The sequence below is a fragment of the Vigna radiata genome, chromosome 4 (assembly GCF_000741045.1).
Source record: "Vigna radiata var. radiata cultivar VC1973A chromosome 4, Vradiata_ver6, whole genome shotgun sequence".
Lineage (NCBI taxonomy): Eukaryota > Viridiplantae > Streptophyta > Magnoliopsida > Fabales > Fabaceae > Vigna > Vigna radiata.
Genome location: NC_028354.1, coordinates 5863073 through 5875304, shown reverse-complemented (window position 1 = coordinate 5875304; position 12232 = coordinate 5863073). Strand labels below are relative to the sequence as shown.

At 30.8% G+C, this 12232-nt stretch overlaps 1 protein-coding gene across 1 annotated transcript; it reads right to left on the bottom strand.

Moving 5' to 3' along the window:
* Positions 1 to 4008: 4008 nt before the first annotated feature.
* Positions 4009 to 9738, bottom strand: LOC106759294 (4-hydroxy-3-methylbut-2-en-1-yl diphosphate synthase (ferredoxin), chloroplastic). Its single transcript, XM_014642397.2, has 20 exons — positions 9610 to 9738; positions 9143 to 9369; positions 8630 to 8787; positions 8383 to 8489; positions 8182 to 8282; positions 8021 to 8097; positions 7467 to 7586; positions 7133 to 7363; positions 6890 to 7006; positions 6713 to 6787; positions 6511 to 6588; positions 6288 to 6347; positions 6142 to 6204; positions 5860 to 6004; positions 5497 to 5635; positions 5177 to 5254; positions 4945 to 5104; positions 4759 to 4857; positions 4528 to 4632; positions 4009 to 4396 (listed from the first exon to the last, which is right to left on the bottom strand). Exons 2-20 carry the CDS (start codon positions 9348 to 9350, stop codon positions 4295 to 4297), a joined length of 2223 nt encoding a protein of 740 aa, XP_014497883.1. The 5' UTR covers positions 9351 to 9369; positions 9610 to 9738; the 3' UTR covers positions 4009 to 4294.
* Between the last annotated feature and the right edge of the window lie 2494 nt (positions 9739 to 12232).

Genomic DNA, 12232 nt, shown 5'->3' with positions numbered 1-12232 from the left:
AATTTTCGCAAATAATATTTAAAAAAAAATGTTGGTTCTCAGATATGGGCTCATGCACAATAAAATATGATGGATGTTTCTTCCTTCACCCATCAAATTTATTCATGTACTCTCTAATTTCAGATTTTATTTTTCAGAATAAAATTCCGAAGACACTCTTCCACTTTACCAAAAGACAATCAGCTACTCTTATTCCGAAAAAAAATTCTGGAAGAATAAAATTGATAAGGTGCAAAAAATGCTACACATTCTACATAATTTCTTTTCTTATTTTGGGCTGTCCGAATTTAATATAACAGAGTCTTAAAAAATCTCGTTGACATCTTTATTACTATCACTACATTCACATGTATTTTATTTTCTCACTAGAAAAATGACATATTTAAACCTATAAAAATATAGAAATTTTGCTTAGAACATAGTTTTAACGAAAAAATAAAAATATAACAAAATATCAAATTTATAAAATTTATAAATTCGAAAAAATAATAAAATTTATTGAAAAGTTTTATTAAGAAAGAATATTAAAATAAAAGTTGGAGCTTTTCTATAATTTTTTTTTTTAATTTTAAGAAGTTTGAGTATTATAAAATTTTGGTTTTCCTTTTTTTAATAAATATTTTGAAATGTATATTTATTTATTGAGCATGAATAGCTGTAATTTTAATTTTTTTATAATGTAATGTAAACTTTTATTGTTTAAAAAGTAATTAGGAGAAAGAAATTGAAAGAATAAAAAATCAAAAACCAAATTCAAATTAGATAATTGTTTTACGTTGTTTGTTATTTAAATTAAAGTTAATAATTAGAAAAATAAATTATCTAGTCATAACTTTTTTATTTTTAGAAAATGTTAGTAATAGATGTATAGTAAAATAAAAATAAAGAATAATACAATCATTTCTATCAATTTTATGGTGTATATCTCTTTCTTTCTTTTATTCTTTCTATTTTGTTTATCTTTCTCTCTCTTTCTATATTTGTTATGTTTTTTTTTCTTCATCTCTTTTTCTTTGTACAGGTATTTATAAGTTAAAAATAATGTTATTTTGTCTCTTTTATGGCTGATCTTACTTCTATAATAAAAATAATAAGTCGAAGTTTTTTTTTTCGAATTGATAATTTTTTTAAGTATAAGGTGACGAAAAAAAATATTTTATCTTATAAGGATAAAAGGATAGTCAAAATTTTGGAACATCTCATTTGCAAATTTCTTACGAAAAACGTTGTTAAAGTCTACTTATCAACTCCACCAGTTATTCGATATGTGTGATAAGTGTAAATGATAATATGTTTGTCTATGTCAGTGCTACCATCATACAAAGTGAAGGCTTTCCATTGTTTAGGAGTATGATATTCGTGATACCAATAAAGGGATGTTGACGAACCCCCCCCCCCCCCCTCCTCCCACACACACACACACTATTGAGGAGTTTTTCGTGACCCTTCTATTTTTGGGGGTAGGGTTGTACTGATGTGGCTCTTTGCACTGATTTTGGGTTGTCAAGTGCCTCCTTCTCTTTCCCCTTCCTCGTTGTTTCATCAGCCTCAACTTTCCTTCATAGCCTAGCATTCTTTGCTCTCAAGGTGTCAATCTCCTTAAGCTCATCTTCTTAAACTGAGTAAAGTCTTACTACATTTGTCTTTGCACCTCCAACATAGTGGTTGTCACCAAGGAGGATCCTACTTCTCTTGCTTCAGGCATCCTACTTCTCGATCGTAGGCTTCATAAGTTTCGTTTTTTAAAACTTATAAATCGATCCTATGGTTGACACCAATTGTTCTTATAGAGCCAAATATATATTGCAAAGACCTTACTAAGTATTTCAAAGCTCCAATACTCCAACTTCAAAGATACTCGTCTTTTTCAAAGGTACCGGTCCTCTCCTAACTGGATAAAGGTAGTGCTTATAGAAGATACTCTGACGCTCAAGTTAACCAAGTGCGTTAGTAGATAATATATGTGATAAATAATGAAAACCTAACATGTTACCTCATAAATTATGCTATTTATACTATTATTTATAGGGCTTTTACTTGGGTGTGCGTCGTCTATTGGTTAATTACCTATATTAGTCTTTTATTAACCAAACCTGCTAATGATTCTTTAATCTTAATGTTAATATAATCAATGTCACCAACACTTACTAGAGTTTGCCTATGTTTTTATGTAGTCGGTTAGACCGTGAAAATATGTCTTTACATCATAATGGCCGAATATATCTAGACATAGATGATAAAAATGTACTTACATACGGTAAGAATCGATTCACACTCTCAATATTGATTCTAGATTGTGAGAACCCATTCTACAATCGATTTTATGCTTTCTTTTTTTTTTTAAATGGTTACATTATAATCAATGATTAATGCAATGTGTCACCATTTACAAAATTCATTTTAAATTAATAATTATAATACTTATTAATAATAATAATAATAATAATAATAATAATAGTAATATAGTAATCAAATATAAACTTTTCAACATAATATTATAGAAAAATAATACAACATCTATATAAAATACTAATAAAAATAATATTCACAATAATATTTATTTTATTATAATTTAATTAAAATTGTTTTCGAAAAATTAATTATACCCATTAACTTTTATTAAAAAAACTAATGATTTTAATTCTATTTTAAATTAAATTCAACTAATAAAAATTTATTTTATAATAATTTAAAGGGTTAAATATATTTTTAGTATTTAAATTTTATCTAAAACTTTTAGTCCCTAAATTTTAAAAATAAATAAATATAATTTATTTAATTTAATTAGTTTAATTATTTTTACATGTTAAACATATTTTTTTTCAATAACTAAATCGTGTCTAAAGACGATTCAAATGCTAAAAAGAAACACATTTGATAGATAAAAATAATTATAATATCAAGAGTTATATATATGGTGTCATTGAATTATCACATACTTTAATTTTTTATTGGGACTTACACATGGAACTTTTACCCATGAGTACTTTTGATATTGTAACTATTGACTCTTGACAAATAATGTGTATTAATTTTCCACCCACCTCATCATACATTTATAGTACTAAAAACATGAATATCTCATTTTTTCTGTAATAGAAGTAGGGTGAATTGTGGAATGATAGGGTGTTGGAAGTAATAGCCATAAAAGAAAGTATAAAAATGTGCAATGGCATCATTGTCTGCTAAGCTCACACCCCACTCCTTTTGTTTTTAAATAAAATAATCTTGTTTTCGGCCCAAACTTAAAGCCCAGCAACACTAAAAGTCAAGCTATTTATGTTTTCTACATCTTGTAACATACTATTCCCAGTCCTCCTTTTTAGCACAACTATTATCATTAAATGAAAAATTAAAAATTTATTTACAAAAACTAAATATTAAGCAAAATTAAATTTAGTTATCACTTTTGATTTTATTCACGCTTACTTTAAGGCACAAAAAGTACGTCCTTATTCAAAACAAATGAAAAAGAATGTAGAAAATATATAATGTTACTCAAATGTAAGAATTTTCATTTTTTTTAAAATATTTTACTGGATTATCGAACTAGTTTAAGTTTAAAAAAAGTTTTTAAGGTGAACCAATTGCAATTAATTTGATTTAGGTTGAAATAAAATAAGTTTGATAGTTATATATTCAGTGAAAACATTAACACTCATAACAAATATAATTATCAAATAGATATTATAAAATCGTATTGTCTACATATAGAGATAATTTGATTTTGAGATTGAATAAAACCATCAAAAGTCTTTACATTATTTATATTTCCACTATGTCGTAAAAAAACTATTTGTTTATTCATTCAACAAACAAACTAATCCAATCAGTTTTGACTAATTCAATTGATTTGGTTGACAAATCAAATTCTTGGAGTCAACCTAATTCGATAGACTCATTGCACATGAGAATGAATTTATTGATTTGTTTGCTGCCTTTCTTTTTCCTGTCATCTGTTATGCCTTAAAAATGGGAAATAGTAATCAAGAAATAGAGTCACCATCATTGACATGAAAACCATGTTAATAGTCCAATATGGACAAATGATATCACTGGAATATTCCAAGTGTTATTATTGGTATTATTGATGGGGCAAAGAAACACTGTATTGTCTGTATACATGATGTAACTGTTGATTTCCCCGTCCCAAGATCGATAGTGTTGGGATAATATTTGGTAGAAGGAATTTCAAACTATGCTGCAACTTAAGCTTTCAGTGCTTAACTTACCTACGTGCAATGACTATCTTACAATCACCTTAACTGCCAATCTCAAAATTGAACTCCATCTTTCACTCCTCTACAGGAGGATCCACCCAGCGTCCATGCTCTTTTATCAGATCAATCAAGGCATTGGTTGCATGCTCCATTTCAATTCCACGCTTCACCACTGTCTGTAATTGCAATAATTCATTGAACATTATGTCAAAATCCATTCAATATACATAGAAAGTTGGAAACAAGTTTGAGTTTTCTTTTTCATTTTGATAAGCTTTAGTAATTTGGGTATGTAGAATGTTGTTACCTTTCCAACATAGAGGTCGATCTTCCCAGGAGTGCCTCCCACATACCCAAAGTCTGCATCAGCCATCTCGCCGGGTCCATTTACAATGCATCCCATGATTGCAATCTGATTTAAGAGAAAGTAAACATGGCAAATGAAAGGCATTTCCCATTTTGTTCAGACGAAATTAGTTTACATTGTTGCAACTGGGAGGTAGGAACACGATTAGAGAAGAAAGGATAAGGTGATTACCGAAACCCCGGGGAGATGTGAGGTCTTCTCCCGAATTTCTGCACTTATTTCTTGAAGATCGAACAGCGTTCTGCCACAGGATGGACATGAGACATACTCCTGCAAGTTCATGTCAGACAAATCAATAAATAATATGTTTTTTTTTTCATAGTCAATTCATGTTTTGTCTGCGCTTGATCTACTTACTGTCTTTGTATTTCTCATTCTGCAGCCTTGCAACAAATTGAAAGAAGTGTTTCTAATAAATTCAAAATCCTTGTCTGGGGCTTCCAGAAGAAGCCCGTCTCCAAGCCCATCAACCAGAAGGGCCCCAGCATCAGAACCAGCACCAATTACCAAGTCATCCCTACAAGAAGTAGTGATTAGGTTTCATAAGAACAACTTATTTTTGGCATATTACTATAACTTGAAAAACTACCTGTGAATCCCATTTGGAAACTGGATGTGGTGAATAACAGGGAAGTTTAGAGAGTTGTCGGATAGAAACTCAAATAACCTGACACCAACGCAGAGAAATCACGATTAGAAAAATTTAAGAACCTATGAAGATTAATTTTGTGGAATGGAATCATATATACAAGCAGCTCAGATCAGTTATACTTATCACCAATCAATTATGATTTCATTTCACTATTTAGTGTTCATCAGTTAAACTCAGAAAGCAAGGTGAATCAGTTATAAGGATTGGATTCAGATTGCCAGATTGCTGCAACAAATAATTATGCATAATTTTCTCACCGCCTGGCTGCATGCACTCTACTAACTTTGTCTTCGGTGTAAGGCAGGTCGTGGAGAAGCATAGTAGCGTCAACACCTTTAAGAATGTCCAGTTCTTCAAAAGACTCATCACCTCTTACGGACACAACCAGGCGTGTCCCTGATAGGTTACGAATTGATATGAGATCATGTGAATTTGAAGTGGACTAGGAAAAGATGTTATCAGAACCCCCTTTAGCTTTTACATTAAAATTCAAAAAATAAGGGAGCTTAGCATAGTTTTCAAAACAAGGTCTGATCAATGTTATTAAACTGAAGGGAGGTCCATGTAATTAATTTGGAATCTAAAAATAAGAGAAATGGGGCTCAGAGAATGAACAGCACCTTGTGGCAAAAGTTTGTAAGCTCCTGTAGATAGTTCCTTCAGGTTTACTAGAACCAATGCATTGGGTAATGGCTTTGTTAGCTGCTCCGACAGAGGAGTTATAACCCCCATGCTAATATCTACAAGTCTCTTGAGAGCTAGTCGCTGATCATAGTATCCAAAATCACAAAGAGGAAACAAAAATCCAATCGTCACAACTATTGACAAAGCCAAAATAGTTTGATGGAAAATGAAGTAGAACAAGTAAATTTAGACTTGGTTGCCACAGTGAAGGTTCTTACAGCCTCAGCATCATCTAGTGGAGGAAGTTCCCGTAATAAAATTGAATCTACAGTAGCCAGATCCTGAATATATAGGCCATACTATGTCAATAACTACTTGTTTAAATCCACAACACATTCATCCATTAAAAGAGAGTAACAAAAACCTTAAATGGCATGCCAACAATGAGTTTGGCTGCAAGAGACTTGTAGAGGAGCTCTGGCGTCTGTAAAAATCAAGAGGGAAAAGTTTTCAGAATGACAATTCCCACCTCCAAATAAATTAGAAACAAAGGTAATGGAAATGTGATGCATTTAAACAAATATACTGATAGAGAAATCCAGTCAAACAAACAGAAGAAAAAAATGGAAGAGTTATTAAAATGTTACCTTTAACTGATCCAATGAGACTGACATCAGAACAGAACCATCGCGGTGGAGGACACCTCTGTAATCCACCTCCTCACCCTGTCCAAAGATGGAGATTTCAGTAATAAATACAAGGGTGGTGCCAGATGAAGGGACAAAATAAATACAATGTTCCTGTTTGTGCATATGGTTTCAAGTGTTCTTATAGAGCTTATAATATCACCTCTTTTTGCACTGGCAATTGACCAGTTCGGCGCTGGAAGTCAAAATAACGCCTGTTCTTTTCTTCAAAAGGTTCCTGATGGAAGTAATGTCATCAAAGGTAAGTTCTAACTATTTGAGGATACCAAAATTTAGAAAGTTTAGCAACATCTTATTGAAGTGTTATTTTGAATCTTACCACTCCCTTCTGGAGTTCAGAAGCTCTCATTCCAAGATTTGCCAACCTTCTGCAAGGATCTATCTCCTCCTCTGGTGGTTCTGTGAGAGAAACCCTAATTGTATCACCCAATCCATCCTAAAGAACAACATATTGTCAACATACACAGCAAGTCAGTAATGAATACACAGATGGGAAAATATTTTCATTTTTCATGGCATTTGAATAATTTCCATTTAATAATCCAATCAATCACATGCATACCTGAAGAAGAGTTCCAATGCCAATTGCAGACTTCATCCTCCCATCTTCACCTTCTCCAGCTTCAGTAACTCCCAAGTGTAATGGATAGTCCCAGCCTTGGACATACATTTCAGCTACAAGTAAGCGGTATGCCTGAACCATGATAACTGGGTTGCTTGCTTTCATAGAAAAAACAAAATTGTGATAGTCCAACTTTCGGCATATCCTTGCAAATTCAAAAGCTGATTCTACCTGTCCGATCATTACTTAGTAAGAACGACGATTCTGAGGAATATACATGAATACACAAAAAACGTATTGAAGATGCAGAATAAGAGGGGAAAGGACTGCTTACCATCCCCCTAGGAGAATCTCCATAGTAGCTCATTATACGATCGGAAAGACTGCCATGGTTTGTCCCAATGCGCATTGCTCTTCCATATTTCTTACATTTCTCAACCAATGGTGTGAAAACCTGGCATTTTTTCAAGCTATAATAGGTCAATAGTTCATATTCAGTATTATTAATTAATTCCAACAGGAACTGAAAATAATAAAATAGAGTTTTCAATATCCATGCATCAAGAAGAAAATACAAAAGTGACAGTTCTGGAAATCTTTTGTTTAGACTTATGTTTAACTTGAGTAAAAGCCTGACTCTTTTTTTTGGAAAATAAAAATTAAGGAAAGAATCTTCTGGACAGAATGATTCAGTATTCCAAATCCATTTCCTGTATACCGGATCATTTTTTAATCACATTGACATAAAACATTATTCCCACATCTTCAGTAAAGAGCACGGAGGCATATATGAGTGTATAACAGAAGCGGGACCCAAAATGAAGTACTGATAAATTAGCACTGCATCCTCTTCACTAAAATTTGAAATCGACAGATGATTGGCCTAACCTTCTCAATATGCTCAAGTTCTTTCTGATAGTCGTCTTCTGTGTACTCTAATTTTTCAAATTGAGCTCGTCTGTCAGCTGCAGAAGATCAACATCTTGGATTCAGAATGAAAGCCAACATTCGGGAAAAAAAAATTAAGAAAATAAAATAAAAGTGCATACCAAAGTTTCCAGGGTTAACACGAATTTTATCAAAGCATTCAGCTACCCGTAAAGCAACAGAAGGAGCAAAATGAATATCTGCCACCAACGGTATGTTGTAGCTGGACAAAGATCAATAAGGACCCAGATAAATACATAAATAATATATGCTTACAATATCAATCAAGTCCTTTTTTTATAATAAATATAATTTAAACTTACTTTTTCTGTACAAGGGTGTTTTTAATCTCAAAGCATGCATCGGCTTCTTTCTTCCCTTGAACTGTTATCCGTACAATATCAGCTCCTTTATCTGCTATTCTCATAACCTGCCCATAGACATCAGATAAATAAAAAAAACTACTACATCCGTCAGGCAGTTATATTGAGAAAAATAGATCGGCATAACATTGTAAATTGGCCAGAAGCTAGTGTTATTACTGCAAAACAGAAATAACAGTTGTATAACCTGTTCAACTGTTCCAGCAACATCCTTAGTATCAGTTGTAGTCATGGTCTGAATTCTTATAGGATGCTCGCTACCAAGAGCCACGTTACCAACCATCACGGTGCTAGTTTTTCGCCGGACAGTTTTGTCTAGTGATTCACAATACTTTTGCCTAGGAACTACAATAAAAAAATCATGAAAGGATCGGGTGAACTGAAAATAAAATAATGCAAGTTAAAAATAGGTTTTTACTCTATCCAGATCTTAACAGAAATACGTGTCTTAAGTCTCTAACCAGACACAAGAATAACATTACTTTTGAGAAAATGTAGGAACTAAAAGTCAAATTTTGAACCGTTTCAATGAACCAACATATTTACTCGTAGTTAAGCACAAACCCAAAAAGTCGTTCGAGACAACATTTAGGATTTCAAATTTGAAATTTGACGGACGAAAAAGAAAATCGGAACTTTAAAACAGTAAAAAAAAAATACAAACAAAGCAATATAAGTGAAGCTAAGAAAGCATTCATACCCAAAAGAGGACTTCCTGGGGATGCGGGTTGAAGTTCAACAATATCCTGGCCAGGATTCGAGTTCCTGATGATTGATACCCTTTTCCTCGCAGCTTTCATGCTCTTCAAATCGGAAACTCTCACAAAATCAACGTTTTTTGCAAAGCCCAGACTGGAATCCCATGTCTTGAGGGAGGAAAACGATGTTGGCACAGTTCCGGAAGCCATTTCTGAAGCTCGACAGTACCTTCTCTCACAAAATAGATATCCAAAATAAACTTAGTAGATGTATGACAACACCAAAGAAACCACAAGCTATCGAAATTTAACCAAAAGAAGCCGTCAAGAAATCTTTTTTTTGGCGAGACGAATTTCAAAGTCACATAATATTATATTCAGTCAAGAAGAAACAATGAGGAAAACAAAACATTGACTACAAATTTTTTATTTGTAGCTGAAAATGTTGAATTGAAATGAAATAGTTCACCTGGCTGAGATGAGAAGAAGGCTGTGGTGGGAGGTCGACCGAAATTCAGAGCCCTCCGTTTCACACAAATTGACTCTCTATTTGAAATGACTGAAACCACTGAAATGCAAATTCCATGAATACAGACAAAATCATGGTAATTAGCCAGCTACCAACAATAACATTCTATTATTATTATTATTATTATTATTATTATTATTATTATTATTATTATTATTATTATTATTATTATTAATCAAAACACATGCGTGTTATTTTTTTAATAACAAAAAACAATAAAATCATAATTACAAATATAAATATTTTATTTATATTGTAGATAATTTTTGTTTATTTAATAAATAATATCTATTTATTTAATTTATAAAAATATTTATATTTAAAAAATAATTAAATTTAAATAAAATAGTAACTTCAAAAATAAAATGAAAAAAAAAAGAAAGAGAATCTTCTATCAATATAATAATAACAATTATTATTATTATCCCCTCCTATAAGCAGCCATGCATGTGGCTCAGTATTTACTCTTCTCAACTACCATTTTTGTCATTTCCTTTTCTAACTTCAATCTTTTCTTTCTTAAATAAGTTAAATTCTTACAATGTAATTTAAAGGTTTAATTGTTTGTTTTGTTCCAAGTTTGGTTGAAATGTTTCAAATTTTCATATAAAAAAATTTGTGTCATTCAAGTCATCTCCGTTAAATACAAACTAATAGTGTTAAAAACTTAAAGTGAGTTTTGAATAATAATCACTTTATGAGTCCGATCCCTAATATTGCAGTGGATAAAGTGAGTTTTGAAAGCAATGATTTTTAAAGGAGATAATTTGATTGATACAAACTTTTTCTATATGAGGACGAAATTGATATTTTTCTAAAAAGGAGACGAATTTGACACACTTCAACCAAACTGAACTGGGGACAAAAGAAGCAATTAAACCTAATTTTAAATCTTATCTCCTTCGGTCTCATATTTATGGTAATTTTGGCCATGTAATCTAAATACTCTCTCAGGTATTATTCATCTTTTTAAACACCCTAATAATATTTTTATTTTTCTAAATTACTTTTAATAAATGTTGGAATTATATTCTTGAAACAATGTGTTTATTGAGAGGGTGAATGACACACGCCCAACCCAAATAAAACGAGAAAAATGAGTTCCGAATTTGGTACGTGATCCTCTGCACCCGCATTGTCTCTCCAGCAAAGACCCTCACCGTTGATTAAATCCTGTGGTCATAAAAATTACCCTGTATAAAATATATTTCCGTTATGAATAATTGAGAAGTGGACAATCTAGATGCAAGTTGACGTTCCAAAGTTTGTCGGGTACTATATCACAGGATCCTATCACCAATGGATTAATTAACCTTAATTAAAAATTAATTAACAATATTTAATCTATTAGTCTCCTCACCCTGTATTAGGATATCCGGCAGCCAAAATAAATAAATAAATAAATATGCCGCCATCGGCAGACATATAAGAACCATTACTTATCTTAATGAAATTGCTTTATTATTATGTTAAAATAAAAAATTAAGTTACTTAAAGGTACAGTTATTTGAATAATTCAAAGCTAGTGAAATTATTTAGTATGTTTTAAGTCAGAACTATTTAACGAAATGACTAATATGCCTACAGTTAGAAATAGAATCATTATTAATTAGAAGATAGTTGACGAGAAAACTAAGAAAAAATAAATAAATTGTTTAGTAAAAAAAACTAATTACAGAGATTATATTTATAACTCGTTGTGACCATAATTGAAGAATGTGTAGTCCGTGATCAACACCACATTGCTTTCTAAGGGTAGTTTTCAAAATAAAATAAAATGTAATAAAAACATTTGATTGTGTTTTTTTTCTAAAATAAATTGAGGTAAATACTAAGAAAATATAAATTGTTATAAGTAAAATAACAAAATAGTGACGTTGATGTTTGTGTTCCCATCACTTATGTCATTTTTTTTTCTAACACTGTTTTGGATGAAAAACAAATTAAATAATCCTGTCTGGGGATCAAGGAAGATGAAAATCAAATATAAATATATTTTATTTTGGAAAACACATCCAATACTCAATAAAAGCTTTTTATTCTGAAATTTTCTTCATTAGTTATTAAATAATAAAATAATATATCATGAACTACCACATTAATTGTCTTTAATATTTTTTATTGTCTGTCAAAACTCTTTAATTGAAGAGGGAGAAAAAGTATGAGAAGGGTATCCCGTGAACAAAAATACTCAATTTTTTTAAAGCAAGAGATATCATATAATATTCTTATTTTTATTTTTAAACAAAATTATTTTAGATTATCAGCTCAAATAAAAATATTAATTTTAAATATAGAAATTTTCACCACATCTATTTTATAAGTAAATGATTAATTACTAATATTTATGAGTTGAAATTAATTAGTAATATTAATTATATATGGAAACCCATTAACGGAATAAATATTATGATAAATGTAGCATACATCAATAAGTGAATAATTAATTACTAATATTAATTTTTGGAGGATATCTTTTAAAAAAAAGTTGGTATTGGAATGTGTTCTAAAAGGAATGACTGCAATTGGAGAGTCAATAATGCATTGGTAAACCCAACCACTC